Source organism: Homalodisca vitripennis, chromosome 5 (genome assembly GCF_021130785.1).
Source record: "Homalodisca vitripennis isolate AUS2020 chromosome 5, UT_GWSS_2.1, whole genome shotgun sequence".
Lineage (NCBI taxonomy): Eukaryota > Metazoa > Arthropoda > Insecta > Hemiptera > Cicadellidae > Homalodisca > Homalodisca vitripennis.
Genome location: NC_060211.1, coordinates 91538826 through 91558226, shown reverse-complemented (window position 1 = coordinate 91558226; position 19401 = coordinate 91538826). Strand labels below are relative to the sequence as shown.

Below are 19401 nucleotides of genomic sequence, written 5' to 3'. Positions count from 1 at the left end.
TTCAGTAAGGTAAAATTAATATTTGTACAAAAAACTAATGCTAAATACAACAGGAACACGAACAGTAAATAAGGAAATATGGCAAAACAGCGTTAAACACTAAAATGTGCCGTGTCGGGATATATCAGTTTACCGCGTAATGGTTTGCCGCAGACTGAGGCTAAATCACGCCACAAGGGACAAAGCCACGCCCTCCCACCACTGCGAGACGCCAATGAGGTTCAAACTGTAACATCTGCTTTTCGGATCAAATATTCAACACTCCTTTGAACTCTAGGGGATTCCACGGCAACTACAATTTATTAAATAACACAAAATAGACTTTGAAGGATATATCCGTTTACCGCGTTTCGGTCAAAATCAGGCCTAACGGATATATCCGTTTGCTGCGTGGGAAGGGTTAATATGAAATTTTGATCTGAAAAATAAATAAATGTTTCATGTGTCTGTATTTAATTCACGCTAATTCAAATTTACATTAGGTTTTTCTCTATGTACCTCTTTCTTTTTCCTCTCCTCCTCTTTTTCTTTTTCACGTGCAGCTGCAATTTTTTCAGCTTCAGTTTTAGAAGCGTTCTCTTTCTCCTCTTTGTCCTGTTCAGATTTTAGCACTTTTATAAGACGTGCAATCAGTTGAGCTGTCATTCCTTTAGATGGTAGATTTCGAGCTTCCAATTCTTCACGTAATTCAGTAAGCTGGAAAAAATAATACAAAATTAGAAACTTAGCTGCCCACCAACCATTACACTTATGATACCTATACAATGTCCAAGAAATATAATCATTTTAAAGTGTTGGATTTTGTGCTTGATTCATTATTACTCAGGGCAGTTTAGTAGATTTTCAAATTACAATATGCTATTGCTTATAAATATGTGGCATTTATGATATTAATTACTGCAGTATTTTAAATTACCCGTTACATTTATGATTCTTTGCTGACGGGATGAATCTTATGTTCAATAAAATTAAGAGAAACATTTTAGTTTCAAGACACTCACCTTCATATTTTTTGGATCCAGTTGTGCGTAGTGAGTGGGTTCCTTCTTTGGAATGGCTGCAGCATTTGGATCCTAAAATTAAAATTGGATAATGAACACATTATTACAGAATAATACAACTTTATATAATTTTAGAATTTGTTAAGTTTTTATTTTATAGTTGATTAAGAGAAATCAATGTTAACATCACTCTGTGGAAGAACAGAAATTTCTTAGAGGTCGTTTTATGTGTAATCTGCGAGCAACACACATGTGGATTGTGCAGTACTAATCTCTGAAAGAACGGAGATCTGGTTCGCTGATTTCTAGATCAACAATGCTGTCCGGTTGGCGAAATCAATGTTAACATCACTCTGTGGAAGAACAGAAATTTCTTAGAGGTCGTTTTATGTGTAATCTGCGAGCATCACACATGTGGATTGTGCGGTACTAATCTCCGAAAGTACGGAGGCCTGGTTCGCTGATTTCCAGATCAACAATGCTGTCCGGTTGATCCGCCCGGTACTAACAGCAACCACCCTAGTCTAAAATCTAAAATTAGCTAGGCATTAGGTTCCAGTGCCTTATCATCTCCCTCAGCTTCCCGCTTCTGTTGCAGCAGCTGATCCAGCTTCTTCTTGTAATTGTGATGCAGTCCGTCCCACTCCATGCGAGTCGGTAGACGGCTCCACACATCTGGGAGATAAAGTACCACGGTCTCTACCTGTGCGGGCACCGTCTTCCCCTTATGGATCGTCTCCGGCCGGTGGTAGTAAATCTCCACAAAGCGGTACCTGAAAATACAAATCCATACAAGAGCTCATTCATCACTGGTGAAAAAACTATGCAAAGCAACAGCATATCATGGATGAGAGAATGGTGTCCAGAACAGACGATGGAATCTCCTTGCATGAAAAGAATACACATTGCAAAACCCAATTATTACATGATACAGCACTACATTGTTTTGTTTAAGGCAAACACATAATTACTTTTTAAATGGAAACCATAAGTTCTGATTTAATTATTTTGCTTTACAAAATCTCTCGCTACAAGAATAAAACTATAAAACATACAATGTCAACACATCTATTTTACTACATTATTAAGGACGTATACCTTCTATAAAAGGCAAAACAAAATTTGATGGAAAATAAACAAGATTTTATTGCAATGGAACTTGTAGTACTGAATGGAGTGCATGCAATCGGTCAACTGCAACTATATTTTTACAACAACAAATGTGTGGTATTTTTGTAATTATGAATTCTTGTGAGGAAATCAATTTTCATCTCTTTGTAATATATAATTAATTTTAAAACCTTGATAGTAATTAATTAAGAGAACAGAATCAAAAATGTTGTCTAATATAGATAATATACAAATTTTGTAAAACATGTTTATTACAATTATTATTATTTAAACTTTTAGACTTTTTGCATACAATATGGATGGCATAGTACAGTAAATTCTGAATAACAAGAGGCTTTGAACCCGTATACATGAACAACACAAGGCAACATAGTGGCCATGGACATCAAAGATGTGTTCAAACCATGATTCCATCCATAACACATTAATTAGAATTATTATTTGTTATAAAGGTATTACATAGGTTGAAGCGATGCTACCATGGACTGATATAATGCATGGACATAACCTCAACTGTTCATTGTTTTCATGGATGACTGGGGTATAAAACAATGTATTCTTTGGTTTATGACAGCTGCAATGGCGGAATAAGCTGCAAATAAAGATTTTTATGATTTAGACATTAAAGTAATTAATTACTCTTGTGGAGAAAAGAGTAATTAAATTAAACTGTTATTACATTCTGATATTAGACTAGACTCCAATGCATTAAATAATTGAAATTGTATTTGAGGTATTCATAGGAAAGTAAGTATTAAGTTGACACTTTCAATATATGTGCACCAAGGTAATATTACATCACCATGCAATATTATATATGAACCAAAAAGAAAACGAATTTGATCACATAAATTATAAAATCTATTTAGTCGCCCAACACAATTAAGATAAAGTGGGAAGAAATGTTGACATTCATGTACATTGTTCATTTATAAATTGTTTCATAAAATAATTAGGTTTTTCAATGGATGAGCTAGCGGTTGCAAGCCCTGAAAGTTAGATAATGAAACAAAACCATTTAAATGCAATCCAGCCGTACTCCAAATCCTCTAAAAAAAGAAAAAATATATTTACATTCTTATTGTAATATATTACATAGCTATTATTGGGTGTGTAAAGATGTGTTATTTTATTGGTTTTATATATGCTGTAGTGAAGTTGTTACTTAACCCTCATTAACCCCAGATATAGTTTGATGTTTTATTACCTTAAAACCTTCATAATGAGGTTTTACTTTCATAATGATGATGTTCTACTAGATTTTATTTACCATTTATATTAGTAAAATATATTTTTTTAGATATTGTGTTGTGTTTTCTCAAAGTTATGACAAGTTGTCAAAATGACAATTCTGAATAGTGAAATCGACTGCTGGATGTACAATGTATCTTTGTTGTCTGAGTAATAAGTATAAATTTAAACACATTAAATTAATTTAATGTGTTTAAATTATATTAAATTTTTGTGAGTTTCATTAGGAGTATTTGAGTCAAAAATTATGAAGATCTGACCAAAATTAGTTATGATATTGAGACTTTATTAGACCTTTGTGTATTTATACTAGCTATGTTAATGAGTCCTGCTATAGCAGTCATCATACAAACTAAAAAAAATTACGTCAAAGTATTAGTATTAATGTGCCTTCACTATACTGTAATAACTTTTAAGATTTGGAACGATTCTGAAATAACAGCGATAAATCAATTTTAGTAATTTAAATTATGCGTATTTAGTTCTGACAAACAATGTCCAAATCAAATAATTATTGTGTGGCACTGTGATTAAGGCTATATACAGGTAGTCCTTCCAATCTGGATGATTGATTGATTTAAAATACAGAGAAACACGTGTTATTGATTTTACTATTTCATTTTGCCTACACTTTAATTTAAAAATCGTACACTATTGGGATATGGATTACGGCTCTTCTTGCACTTTATTATTGTCTTTAAAAGAGCATGTAGGCACTAAAATAATAATAATATAAAAAACTGCAGTAAAAAAGTGGAAATCCTATTCTGTACTTTTATCAAAATATTCCTTAACAAGTTTGCTACTAAAGGTTATAGAAGCATTGTTTGGTGTGTATGCCAACATTTCTAATCAATAATACTTTATAATTGAACATTTTTACTATTCTTTGGTAAAAAAATTTCCAACGTGTATTGTTCCAATGTGAAAAGAAATTAAGAGAATTCTTATGAAATGGTATAATATGGTAATATTTTGTAGATTGTAACTTGGTGAGGAGTCAAACTAATGGTAATGTAACAATTCATAAAGACTTCCAAAGGATTGAAAAATAGATAGTAATGATTAAGAAATGGAACTGAATACTTTTGTGATGAAAGAGTTAATACTTGCTTGGTAATAAATTAATTATACCTCAGTCAAAGAAAATTTCAAGACTTTATTCCCAGTTTTAGAAAATAAAGTTTTTCATAGTAAAATATCTCAAATTGAAAGACTAAAGAAATTCAAGCTAAATATTACTGTGTACACCAGAGTCATTTTAGCTAACAACTTTCTTACCAATTTTGCTGAAAGTTAGCATGAAGTTTGAACCCAAGATCTGTTTAACACATGCTTTTACAAAATATTGAAAAGTTTCAAACAACTAGGGGAGATTCTGTCCTTGTCAAACAAAAACTATAATAAAAATTACACTTATTTATCTGGCCTTGACACTTTTATGAGTATCAGAAGTTATGGGTTTATCTAAAAATGGAATTCTCAAGGAACTGAAAAATATATATTGAGAAAAATTTAATTTAAAACAAAACTCATGGAGTCAGCACGTAAACCCCCAGAAATATAAAGAATGTTTATTAAGAATAACATAAATATTCATTCTAGTGCAATTCATCGAACATTAGGATCACACTTAGATTGATGTGGTTCCAGGTAGAAGAGATCCATTTAGGCTCTGTGATTATCAACAATTGACAAGAGACATGAAGTGTGTAAGAAAGTTGTTCCTTCTCACTGAATGTTTGTAACATATGTCATTTGTATTAAGCTTAAATTGTGTTGAATATTACTATGTGTTTTTCAGTAAAACATGTAAGTTTTTATATATTCCTTAACTAAAATATTTATTTAAAGATGACAATGAATGTTAGTGATAACCAGACATAGTAGCCACTCCGACACTGAAACAATAGTTAAAACTGTTCATAAAAACAACAATAGACATCATTAGCTGATGACATCCTTTACTTTCTGTTTCTTGCCCCAATAGAGTTTTTCCACTCAGATTCCGAATGCAGCACCAATTGACCTGTAAATTGTTATATTATTTAATACTCCCTGGCTAGTTGTAATTGCAGCTCCTCATTCCTGTGAAGTAATCTTATAACTATTGTTAGCTGTGAAGTGAGTGAAGAAACTGATAGAGATATGGTCAATAGTGATGGGTCGAAGTCAAATCCCAAATCTTGAATCCACTGAATCTTCACCAAAGACTTGAAATTTAGAATTGATCGTTGGGATTCAACATTCGAATCTGCGAAGATTCAGCATTTTACTAATTACATTGGCTAACCAACAATACACAAATTACCGATCGCTAAAAGGTGTTTTTGCTGTACTTTGAATTTTCAAAATCGTAATACAAAATCTAATTAAATAATTGTTGTACTTTTGTAAAAAATTTTGCTTCCAGTTAGTATTTTCTATTTGCACAGATTTTAACAGTTAACTTTTGTTCACTTCACATTTTTTGTAGTTGTATAAATATTTCCTTTATAAAATATATTATATTTATTTTTAACCCTCCATCGGGCGCTAAACGGAGTTTTCCTCCGTGTATTGTTTATTATTAAAAATAGTACTACTTTTCTGATGTTGGCAGTCGTGTCCCGCAGTGTACTTCACGGCAATCTTTCGGGGAAGCGAAACAATAGCCTCCCGTTTATCTTTGTCAAAATCTGTCAGTAAGAGGTCTACTTCCGTGCGAGGCTGGACGATTCCTCCGTGAGCGCCCGATGTCGTGTTTGGACGAAATCTCCGTGAGCGCCTTATAGTGTTTAGTTTTTATGTAGTAATAATCCGTGTGCGCCTAAATGCCTGACCTGCGATGGGTTCTTTTTAAGTTTTACAATATATTTTATTTGAATTTTGTGAAATGGAGAATGAAGACGAGAGAATTGTCAGTACAGTACCCGTGTGCTAGGGAACATTTCAGTACTGTTTATGGAGTGAACATTGCCGTTATAAGAACCAGAAGGAAAATGTTTTGAAACTTTGTGTAGTGTTCAAAAATTTTTAGTAAAGAATAAATTTTGATTTTAGAATAATAATTGACATTATAATTGTATAATATCTAAAAAATTGAAGTAAGTTGTTTTTGTAAGAAGTGAAAAACTAAGTTAATTTCTATATATTATTACAGAAGGTTAAACATTTTTACAATTAATTGCAATATTCCTTAAAATAAATCATGTTGTTACTATACAATAACAGTTTTTTAAATTTCGAAATTCTTATTTGGAAAATTCATTACATAAGAGAGTAATTTTTATTTAAATTCTAAAAATGAATATATTACATTGTAATTAAATCGTATGAATATTTAAACAAATAAAAACAGTTTAAACGACTATAATATCCATTATTCACTAACCTGGAGGAAACCTCCGTGAGCGCCTGATGGTGTTTCTAATTTTAAGCGCCCGATGGAGGGTTAAACATATTTTATCATGACTAGGGTTGATTTGGAATTTTTCAGGTTTAAAAAATAATACAAATTTATGCCCATATTAGTTCAGATTAAAAAGCATATATTCTGGAAGACTGTATTATAATCTATCAAACATAAGTAGAAGGTAGGGGATATAACTTTGTTCTTAAAATATATAGCTATTTCTCTGATCCTGTATAAATTCCTTCAAAATAGAGTGATATTATTGGATTACTTTTCATATTATCAGACATTCTCCAAAGGTGATGACAATAACAGAAATTGGGTTGTGATGATTTTGTGTAAATCATACATGGGTAAAAAAAGCTATTATGATTTGAAATTCGAGAGTCGAGAATCAATTTTTCAAGAATCAAGGATTCAGGATTTGCACATCACTAATGTTCAGTAGTATGAAAGAATTAATTAGAGGCAATAACGTTCTACGATTTCCAGCTACTTGTTATAACTATTTTCAGCTGTATTAAAACTGTTTTAAGAGCTCCATTCTATGCATAAAGCGGCCAATGACAAAAAATCCCAATCGCTTTGGGAAGTAACAAAGTAAACATTAAATATATGATCTAAAAAGAATGTTTTGCACAGTTTCAAGAAAAAGGGCTGAAGAACATAATTTACAGCTTGATATTTATAATGTCAAGCAAATTGAGTGGTCATCCCTACCACTACCACAACCACTGTCCCTATTATGTGCAGATTCAATTTCTTCATTCATGTCACAGATATTACAAAGAACAAAAGTAAATATTACAAATGTGAAAAGTACCTAAATACAATCAACATACATTCATATATTGGTAGATAAAATTGACTACAGCAAACATTTTACAGATTTTTTAAGAATTGGTTTGTGCTCAGTACAAGCATTTTTATAACATAATTATTGTTTTTAATGTATTCATTTTAGAACATATGTTATATTGTAATTGATGATTTTGTAATAATATAAGGTGGATAAATCAAATTAATAAACTTAAATTTTTAATTTTAACACCAAATAGTACACTTCCTTACAGTGAGCGACAACACTCTCAGCTAATTTTGTAACAAAATGCAAGCTGTTGATTATAAAACTCCTGAAACACCTAGCCGCAATAAATTGTTATATTTTGATATTTAATACTCTACATCAAGATTTATACTTCAGATTCAAACAAACAATATACTTCAGTTCTGAACCTAAATAATAAAATTATAATCTACAGTTTTGATTACATTATGTAAGAAAGCGTTTTCAAATGGGTTTTCATTATACTTTACTAGAACTTTAATCAAGACGATTTCAAACATACCACTGTGTGCAGTTTGTTAAATCTATTCCAGTCAGAGCTTTGCAGTTGCGTACTGCAGTCTTGATGAGAACCTTGGGATCCTTGTCTGGATTAGGTCCGTCCAAGGATGGACTCCAAGGACCACCGATTGCCATGGTTTCTTTCCCTTTCATCCCTACAACGAAGTTCATCAGGAGTGTAGGGTGAACGTACTCTCTATCTTGATCCTCAACTGTTCCTTCTTTCCCATCCGCAATTGGGCAGCACTTCTGATACATCTCATATAGCTGGGGCATGCTGAGTAACATCACCTGAACGTGTTTTCATTAATTAATATTCAGATTTTCATTATGATGATGTGTGGGTAATTATTTTTAAGTGGTAACACTATTCATAAATTCAAAGTCAAATATTTTAATGGCACTTAAACATTAACATGAACAGAGCAATAACAGGGAAGTTTTATTATAAACAACCAATAAGTAATAGTAATAATAAAATCGAAATTATAGCAAAAAGAGTATTTAAAATTAAAATTAAGAATACATACTTTACAGGATATTGAATAAAACGTTAAATATTTCATTCCAAGTCAAAATCATGAACAAATTTCGAATTGAAGATAGGACTTTAAACAGCAATAAATTTGTAACTGAGTTTTTAAATATGGTAAAACTGAAATCCTTACAACAATTAAGAAAACAGTTGTATAATTTTATTTTTATGTATACAGGTGTTTTATCACATCTTGTTTTATTATAATTAGAGCATTTACGAAGTTCCTTGGGAAAGTTAATAAAAAATTTCAAATGGGTTTGAAAAGTGTTCTCTTAAAAATGTTTAGAGTAACTGTTCAGACATAAAAATATCCATGTCATGATGAACATAATATTTCTTTATATTATAAAGAAATGTCAAAATTTAGAAACAAGTTACAGTAGTTAGGTAAACCAATAGATTATTATCAGTGCAAGTTAAGTGATCATATACATTTTTTAGACTGACAAAACTTCAACCTCTAATGCTTAGTTGGCCTAATATTTATTCAATATTTTAGCAATTAAAGAAAGAAAAACCATACAAATATACCACAACATGATAAACTTGAGACAATTTGTGAATAAAGTATAGAAAATATAACTACGATGATCTCTTGTACATATAATTAAAAGTATCCTAAGGTAATCATGTAATTCAATTTCAGTGCTGAAGTAAAACATTATATCGTTGCAGCTGCGGTGATTCTATTTAAAATAAAATACAGTTAACAAGAAAATTTAACCTTAGCTGAGAACAAGTAGTTGGCGTCAGGAGGATCAAGAACTGCATCGTTTTCCATGACTGGATCTACATCTTTATGCATGATATGGAACACACAGGGACGTCCGAGAGACAGGGCTCGCTGAGGGGGGAACACTTCTACCCACTTGAACGTGCTGCTGAAGAAGTCGGATGGTATGTACATACTATTATAGCGCTTCCTCAATTCCAACACATCAGCTTCGGGCCTACAGAAAATAACGTATTCTGTAATAATATCTGGTTGGAAAAGTTTATCCAGTTACAGTATAGAAATACTAATTCACAAATAACTAAATATCAAAACAATATTTCGTAAACTTGAAATGGTGACATACTCTAAGGTGAATATGAGGTCTGAGGGGGTTTGTAGCCTTGTACTAGCTATAAATAATAATGCAATCAGTAGTGTCCAAACCGTGGGATTCCAGTTTTTACGTTGTTAATATTTTGTTTAAGTCCACCACCTTAGTTTTATGCCCTACTCAGATTCCAACTCTCAGGTGATTCCGACTTACATAACTGTGCTATCGGTACAATTAACTAGTAAATCATGCAACTTAAAATTGTTGAGTAAACTAGTGAAATACTTACGTGTCCAGAGGTATCTGGCCCACTGATCGAGTAGCAACAACAGTTTTACGACTTCTTGTTTTAGTTTTACGTGGAGGAGGTGTTTTTTGACGTTCTTTTTCCCTTTCAACTTGAGTTTCCTTTTCTTTTTCCTCTCTGAAAATTAAATATTAAGTTAATATAATAAAAAAAACAAATAGTCCTTTTGGCTCAGTCGAAAGAAGTAGGTAGATTTTGTGACAACTTAAACATCAATATGGTTAGTTTAATAATACAGAATTCCAACTACACTCATACAATAACACATTGTTCTCTTGATACATAAATAACAAAGTTGTGAATTATTATATTAAAGTTTGAATGGCCGCCATACTAAAACAACATGTTGGACAAAGTTCATCAACGGTTTTAGCCACAACATGTACAAGATCAATATTTGTGCCAAGCATTATGAACAAGCTGTGTGTGGCAAGCTTCATGGGAGCTTGCTTTGCATTTTCACTTAACGCCAAGATTAGTTCTTTATTTTGTTAAGAGTTGAGGTTATTATACTATTAACTGTGTTTTATGTGACTTCAATGTGTTGTATACTCCTACTTTACAAGAAGTAACACTTTATTATCAGTTTGTTATCAGTAAGGACCTTCAGGATATATCATATACATACACAATTAAACAAGGAAGCTAACTCTTTATGAACAAAAATGGGTGCCTAAGGGTTCCCACTGCACAGAGCAAGATACTGATGCTGTGTGCTATGAACACCCATTAGGGTCCATGCTTAAAACACATACAAGCATGTTTATATAACATAATAATACATGTCTGCCAAGTTTGGCTATCTTTGGTTTAGTACTAAGAAAAAAAAAACATTTCAGCACATAGGGTGAGTGTGATGATATCCAGGCAGCAGTGAACATGTTAACTGGCAAATTATGAAATCTATTTAGACACTCATTCCAACAGCACAAACTGCATCTCCTTATGAACATTACTTGCTGAACAAGTATTATTTTCTGTAAAGTTGTGTAGTTAGCGCTATGATTTTAATTTCTCATGAAGTATTTATAAACACACAACAGCTGATGTATAAATATATATCACATTTGTACACAGTATAAAAACTGTAATTTAGGGTTTGTTGTAATAGATCAAATCACATTTGCAACATAAAATGACCAGCAACTTACTAGTAAGTGACTTTGTAGAATGGATATTTCCAACCTTGCCAATTGGAGGGTTAAAACAAAGAAGTTACAAAACATAATTACCTGAGCCGTTCATTCCTTAGCTCTTCCCTGCGGCGTTTTCTCAAAAAGTTATTCCTTCTGTTTCTTTTATTTAGTCGTCCACCACCATCTCTGCTTCTTCTAGTATCAAGGTCATCTTTATCGGCTAAAACAACAGTAGTCTTAATTTTATTTATGAAAAAGCCAAGCAATTATTACTGCCAGAATAGAAAAAAATAGAAGTGGGAGTATAATTAAACTAATTTGATTCCAGTATTCACAATTTTTTTCACTAAAATTATTTTGCACTTTCCAATTAGTTTGAATTTAGTTTTCTTATACAAATTTAAGTCCAGATGAAACAGCAAGAATATGAGCACAGTTGAGACCAAAGTATGATTGGATTAATTAAGTTTATTCTAGGTATTACTTTTAAATGTGAAAATCTTTTGTTAAAAGGTAGGAGTGACCAAACCACATGTTATAACAGGCTTTGCTGAGGTTGTATAGAAAATTTGAGTATGAAATAAGTAATTTTTATTCTTGAGCAATTGAGATATCCTGCAGACAGATAACTGTATAGAAATGAAATTTTAACATCCCCTGGCAGAAAAAAAAAATTACCATCCTATGTACTATCATCAAACTCAATATTTACCTCGAGCATATATTATAGAGCTTGTATATTTTAGAGACTTCATTTTACTGATTTCAGTGTATATTGACATTTTTGTTGTAAAAATTATTATTAGAGTTTCCAAACTTTTTTTATATTTGTGGGTTCTCAGAGATTACTGATGGAGCATTAGTGAAACCTAACACTTGAGGAGTTGGACAAATTTAATATCTGTTTGTCTGTCTGTCAGCATGATATCTCGAGAATTAACTGACCAATAGACTTGGAATTTTGCATGAGGTTTCATTACTATATTGTGTACAAGCAATTGTTCTAAGTGGTTCCATTTAAAGTGTACTTCCTTGACCACCGTTAAATATAAAACTTAAAGAAATCTCATGGAAACTAGATTTGTAGTTATTGCCTCTCTTGTAATAATGACACAGAACACACTCCGGATGTGGATATCCTCCAGGATTTCACTCAGGAGATAGAATCTCAAACAGAAATAATAAAGACTTTAAATGACGATCTAAAAAATGCAAATCAAGAAATAATTAAACTTATAAATCACTCTGCTAATCTTGAAATTCTGGTAATAGAAAAAGAAGATAGAAATAAAAGAAGAAAAAAAAGAAAATAATACTGTTAGAAAATAAAATTTATCAGTTAAATGCAAAACTTAGTGAACCAACAAACCTAAATATAAACATATCAAATTCAACTCTAATTACAAAAAATAACTGTAGAGAAGACAAAAGGCGGATTTCTACAACAAATCATTTAGATTCATTCTCTCTTATTGTTAAAGGGATAAAATCATGCAAAGAGACCAGAAATGTAACAAAGAATATAGACTCTTTTATTTCTAAAAATCCTTATGAGATTCTTGCAACAAGTGAGGAGAAACAGGAAGATGTAGGTGAATTAAGTAGAAACAGTTTGGGTAACTCAAATAAAATGTTAATTTGTGCAGACATCCATAGTCGGGACTTAAGCTGGCATATAAATAGAGTGCAAAAATCCTTTGAAGCTGTTGGTTTTGTTAAGCCAGGAGGGCGTGCAAAACAAGTTTTAAATAGTGACAACTTAGCTCAAGAGAATCTGAATAAAAATGATTTTTTCGTGATTAGGTGTGGCTCGAATGATGTGGCTAAAAACGAGGCTATCGAAGCTCTTAATGAAATAGAAGTAACTCTGAATAGTATTACACAACCAAATATTGTTTTGATAGATTTACCTAAAAGAAGGGACTTGGAAGGGTGGTCTTCTGTGAACACCGAAATACTAAAGACCAACGCACATCTAAAAAATCTGTGTAACAGGTTTCCTAATGTTACTCTTGTTGAGGCCAGTAAAGCCGAAAGGCAATTCCATACACGTCATGGGCAACACTTCAATGATGCAGGAAAGGATTGGCTTGCCAAACTAATTGTGGAAGCAACAACAGGAAGAAAGACGCAGTCACAACACCCATGTCTGACGGATGAGCAGCCTCCACCACCTGGCACTGAGACTCCATCGGGAAACTCCAGCTCAGCGTTTCTAGGCCGAAATCCCTAGTGGAACTTTCTGCTATACCTCTTAGTGTTCTGCATTTAAATATACAGTCGATTAGAAAAAAAGTTAGATTTATTAAATTTATTGATAAGTAGTATAAATTGTAATGGTTTAACACTTAATGAACATTGGCTGAGTGAACGAGAAATCTCATTTTATGTTCCTTGTGGTTTTAATTTAGCTGCTGTTTACTGTAGGAAAATTCTACGTACCAAAGGAGGTGGCAGCATAATATATGTTAAGGAGGGTATTGAATTTGAAACTATAAATTTAGATAAATTTTATGCTGATCTTACATTTGAGGTTACAGCAGTAACTCTCCTAAAGATTAAAACAGTTATTGTCACTCTTTATAGAACACCAGATTCTGATACAAAGGAATTTTTAATACTATTAGAGTCTTTCCTTAGTTTTCTCAATAAAAAGTATAATAGTTTTGAATTATAATATCTGCAGATTTTAATATAAATATTAGTGTAAATTCAATGCAACTGAGTCCTTTTTAAATTTATTGAGATCCTACAATATTTACTGGCTAAATGAAGAACCCACTAGAGGAGATGCATGTCTAGACAATATAATAACTACTATATCTAGAGATCTAATCAAGTGTCAAATTGTTGAACCTCACTTGTCAGACCATGCTGGAGTTTTTGCTAAGTTCAATGGATTATCTCTCTCAGATAGCCATCCAAAGTACAAAACTAGAACTATAAGAGATCTGACACCAGGAGCAATATTTAAGTTTAGAGATTATTTACGCAGGTCTAGCTTATCACAACTGAATAAACATACTGATGCAGAACTAGCTTTTGACAGTTTTATGTTATTAGTGACAAATTCTCTCAATGAGTGCTGTAAATTAAAGGAAATTAAGATAAACACTGTTGAAAGGCCTAATATTAAATGGTATACACCAGAATTATAAGAAATTAAAAAGTTTGTTGTAACATTTTATGATAGATTTAAAAATAGTAAAGGAACAAGCAATGAAAGTAATTATAAAAAAGATTATGCAAACGTTAAAAAAACTCTATAGAAATAGGATAAATTACCTTAAAAAAATAGCAAATGAAGAACATATTAAAAACTCTTCTAATAAATGCAAGGCTGCACGGAAAGTTATTAAGAGTGAAACAGGCAGTAGAAGAAATTACAGTGACTCAGTAATAAATTCTAGTTCTTTTAATAACTATTTTACTAATTTAGTAAGTGAGTTGGATCTTAAATCCAATATGAGACCACCTCAAAACCGCGCCATAGAGTTGGTAGAAAACTATTTATCTAATTTTAATGACTGTGACACTCTAACATGGCAAAGAATTACAACAGTTAATGTATTAAAAGTTGTTGCCAATCTAAACCTATCATGTAGTGAAGACTATTATGGTATTTCTAATATGCTTGTAAAGAAAATTATAAATGAAATAGCTGATTCATTGTCATTATTGTTTAAAATGATGATAGAGCAAGGTGTATTAATATTAGGAGACATTAATATAGACAGGATGAAAAAACCATAGATAACACTATCTTGGAAACTGAACTGTCCACCCATAACATCAAAAGATTGCCCCTATTTGCCACCTGCATTACTCACGACACAGCCTCTTCGATTGATTGCATATGCACCAACATACCTGAGTACAAACGTTGACACAGCCATTATACAAACAGGACTTTCTGATCATACTGCTCAGATATGCCAGATAAATAGATATGAAATAAACACTCTGCCACAGACTTCCTTTAAAAGGCATTTTAGTCAAACCAATTTAGACAATCTAAAATTCCTTCTACTGAACAAAAACTGGGACAACATCCATAATGCTCCTGACGCTGATACAGCCTACAATATATTTCTAGGAACCTTGAAATTATCACTTGATATCGCTTGCCCCAGTAAGAAAAGTAAAAGGAAATCAAAAAATCAAAGTTTGTGCTATGACAATGAGTCAAAACACCTCAAAGATACTTTTTTTAAATCACTGTATAAATACGGAATGTCAGGAAATATCCAAGATAAAGTAGTTATGGTGGAAAGGAAGATAAAATATGACAATAAACTTAGAGCCCTAAGACAAAATGTAAACACAAATTTCATTGAGTCAGCTGCCAACAAAACCAAAGCCCTATGGACTGTTATTAACAATGAAAGAAAAGGACAACGAGAACTCCTATCTCAAAGCCGTATTGTAATCAATGACAAAGTGGTGGATAATCCAATTGAAGTTGCAGAACATTTCAACACTTTCTTCACTCAAGTTGCTGAAGCAACACTGAAACTCAGCAACCACACAGTAGGAAATCATGACAACAATGCAAACAACCAGTCCATAACAGACTACTGCCAAACTGTTTTCAACTTAAGCCCGACAAGTGACAGAGAAGTAAGAGCGGTCATCAATTCCCTTAAATCTAAACCGTCAAGTGGAATGGATGAATACTCATCAAAAATTGTAAAGCATTGTGCTGAAGAGCTAATACCACCTTTGGTCAGCATAATAAACGCATCTTTCAGCCTTGGTCAGTTTCCTGCTGCATTAAAACAATCAAAAGTGTATCCAAAACATAAAAAAGGATCAACGACTGAAATAAAAAATTACCGTTCTATTTCACTTGTTTCAACCTTTTCTAAAATAATTGAAAAAGTAGTTCTCAATAGACTTATGACCCACCTGGAGCAGTTAAACATAGTCACTAGTTGTCAACATGGATTTCTGAAAGGTAAATCAACCACATCAGCTATCATCAACCTAATTGAATACATCATTGACCAAATAGATAAAGAACAATACATCTCTGCTCTGCTTCTTGACTACAGCAAAGCATTTGACTGTCTAGGACATGATCTCATATCAAAAAAACTTAAATCTCTAGGCATTACTGGTATAGCTAACAGTTGGTTTATAAGTTATCTCTCAGGGCGAACACATGTAGTTGAAGTACAGAGCACTACACATGGCCTTAAAAACACCTTTCAATCAAACCCACAACCAGTTACAAGCGGAGTGCGACAAGGATCAGTTCTAGGCACAGTCATCTTTGTTTTATTTGTCAATGACTTCCCAGCATACATCCAAGACCACAACACCACCTGTGTTATGTATGGTGACGACACAACACTCCTAATCAGTGATGCTACAGCAGAAGGAGTGCATACAACTGCCTGCAACTCCCTGCACAAAGCACTGACATACTGCAGAAAAAATGACTTGGCTGTAAACCCATCAAAAATAATACAGATGAATTTTAGTAAAAGAAAAGACTACATTCCAAAAATACCTGACGTAGAAATTGAAAACTACGTTCAATTTCTAGGAGTCATCCTGGATGGAAGTCTAAACTGGACAGAGCATGTGGATGGCATGTGCAAAAAAATCAGCACAGGTATGCTGTGCGGCGCATAAAATGGACTGGAAATTTAGAAACAGCAAAAACAGCTTACTATTCACTAGTAGAAACGCACATGAGGTATGGGCTCGTTGTATGGGGTGGGTCCTCTGCTGGGAACCTCAACAGGGTGCTCATCCTACAGAAAAAAGCCATCAGAATCCTCGCTGACCTTGAACCTCAACAAAGCTGCAGGCAAGCCTTCCAAGCCCTTGGCATAAAGACTATCACTGCTCTGTACATTCAAGAAGTTATTTTACATGCTCATAGTCTGAGTCTTCAAACAGGGAAAGACTTCCACTCGTACAATACTCGTCATGCAACTAACTACGTTCTGTCCCCACATCGCACAGCAATCTTTGAAGAAAAACTATCCTACATCGGCCGGAAATTGTGGAATGCTCTACCAGATACAATGAAAGGATTGAAGAGGAATGCCCTACAAGGAAGACTGCATAACCTCCTAGTAAATCAACCTTTTTATACACTGGATGAGTTCCTGAATGCCTGCAATGGAGAATGGAGACTACAAAAACCTTGACTTTGTTTCATCATAAGCTAACTTTTTGTAATAATATGTGACTCTATTACTATTCTTTAAGAATATGTCAATAAAGAAACTTGTCTATTGTCTATTGTATTCCCTCATGCCCTTAAGGTTACTAAAGTAACCCCTGTGTACAAAAAAAGGAAACAAATTTAGCCCATCTAGCTACAGGCCAATTTCGTTAGTACCAATTTTTAGTAAAATATTTGAGACATGTATAAAATGGCAACTAAATTAATTTTTTGTTAATAATAATCTATTTTGTAAAGAACAGTTTGGGTTCATACAAAACCGAAGTACAATAAAAGCAGTTTAAAATATTGTACGTACAATTTTAGCGAATGTTGAAAGAAGGGTGTTATCATCTGCAACATTAATCGACTTGACCAAAGCATTTGACTGCATAGATCATGAGTTATTACTATCCAAACTTTATAGATATGGTATTAGAGGCAAAGAACTGCAATTAATGATGTCCTATCTAAAAAATAGAAAGCAGATAGTTGTGCAAAATAAAGATAGATCCGAACAAAAACCTATTGAAATTGGAGTCCCACAAGGTTCTGTTCTGGGCCCTTTTTTGTTTGTTGTTGCTGTTAATGATTTCTCGTTTAGTGTACCATGCTCCTCAGTATTATATGCAGATGACACCACACTCTTGAATTTCAGTGAAAATTATGAGAATCTTATTATGAAAGAAAACTATGCAGTAAAATCGGCTATGGAATGGTTTGAGACAAACTACTTAGTAGTAAATGATCAAAAGACTGACAAAATACTGTTTATTTTAAATAGGAATTACGAAGTTAGTAAACCTGTAAAACTATTAGGGGTATACCTTGATAGCAAATTAAGTTGGGAACATCACATAGATCAATTGTGTAAAAAATTATCTAGAGTGGCCTATCTCTTGAGTAAATTGAGACATTGTATAACTATGGATATGCTTCTAGCCTCCTATTATGCATTTTTCCATTCACACTTAAGTTATGGTATAACTCTATGGGGGGATAGTAGTAGTGAAGTAAGAGTATTGAAATGGCAAAAAAATGCATTACATGTTATGAAAAATGTTTCAAAAAGAGAGACTTGTGTTCAAACTTTTAAGGAATTAAAAATAATGACTATTCCTAATATGTATATATTCTACTGTCTTATAAGTGTAAAGGAACAACTTGAAACATTTATAACAAGGCAGGATATTCATGATTATCCTACTAGAACAAAACATTTGTTACAACTCTTACCAGTTAAATTAACCAAAACAAAATGCAGTCATCTTTTTATGAAAATTAAATTGTTTAATAAGTTACAATTAAATGCTAGATCTGTATCTTTAGTCAAATTTAAAACAGTTTTGAAATCCTGGTTGAAAGTTAATATATTGTATTGTGTTGATGAACCCTTAAATTGTGATACCACAACAATAATTTTTTAAATGTTGTCTCTCAATGTATTTATTTATTCAGTTTTAATATTGTTGAGTTTTAAAATTTTATCCATATTAAATGTGTTAATAGTTATTTATTATTGTTAATTTATATAGATCTGTTGGTTGTTTGGTTATTGTTGTTATTAATTATATAGATCTATATATTTACTGGTAGGCTGGATTGAGTAGGTAGAATCTGAATTGTTTGTTTTAGTTTTAGTTTAGAATATTTAGTAACTTGATGAAGTCTATTGCACTAATGAATGTGTTTAAAGACCAATAAAGATCTTGAATCTTACTATACTGTGTAGGCAACATCAAATAGAATAAAATGTATTTATTCCATTGACAATATATATTACATTGTATTGCAATAGTCAATAAAAGTAATATATCACAATAAAAGTAACTTTTTACAGTATATATCTTAAAAACTAAATCCATTTTCTCAACTTTCCATATAGCTGTATGCAGGCACAAATTCATACAGATACAAACAAATAAAGTTCGTGGGATCAATTCTCAGGATTGCAACATTGCCGAGAATATCAATCCCAATGAACTCGCCTTCTGAGCAAAAAGTAGAAGACACGAGGTAGTGTTTTAATTGGGTTTAAATTTTTTTGTATTTGTAGAGCTCCCGAGCT

At 32.3% G+C, this 19401-nt stretch overlaps 1 protein-coding gene across 1 annotated transcript in view; it reads right to left on the bottom strand.

Annotated features, from left to right (window-relative positions):
* Window positions 1-19401, bottom strand: part of LOC124362502 (cell division cycle and apoptosis regulator protein 1-like) — a 53697-nt gene that overhangs the window by 19686 nt on the left and 14610 nt on the right. The window contains exons 7-13 of the mRNA XM_046817061.1: window positions 11249-11372; window positions 9999-10133; window positions 9388-9613; window positions 8127-8416; window positions 1564-1774; window positions 1002-1073; window positions 499-696 (exon numbers count right to left, since the gene is read on the bottom strand). Of these exons, the coding sequence (XP_046673017.1) occupies window positions 499-696; window positions 1002-1073; window positions 1564-1774; window positions 8127-8416; window positions 9388-9613; window positions 9999-10133; window positions 11249-11372 (1256 nt within the window). The remainder of the gene's footprint in view (window positions 1-498; window positions 697-1001; window positions 1074-1563; window positions 1775-8126; window positions 8417-9387; window positions 9614-9998; window positions 10134-11248; window positions 11373-19401) is intronic.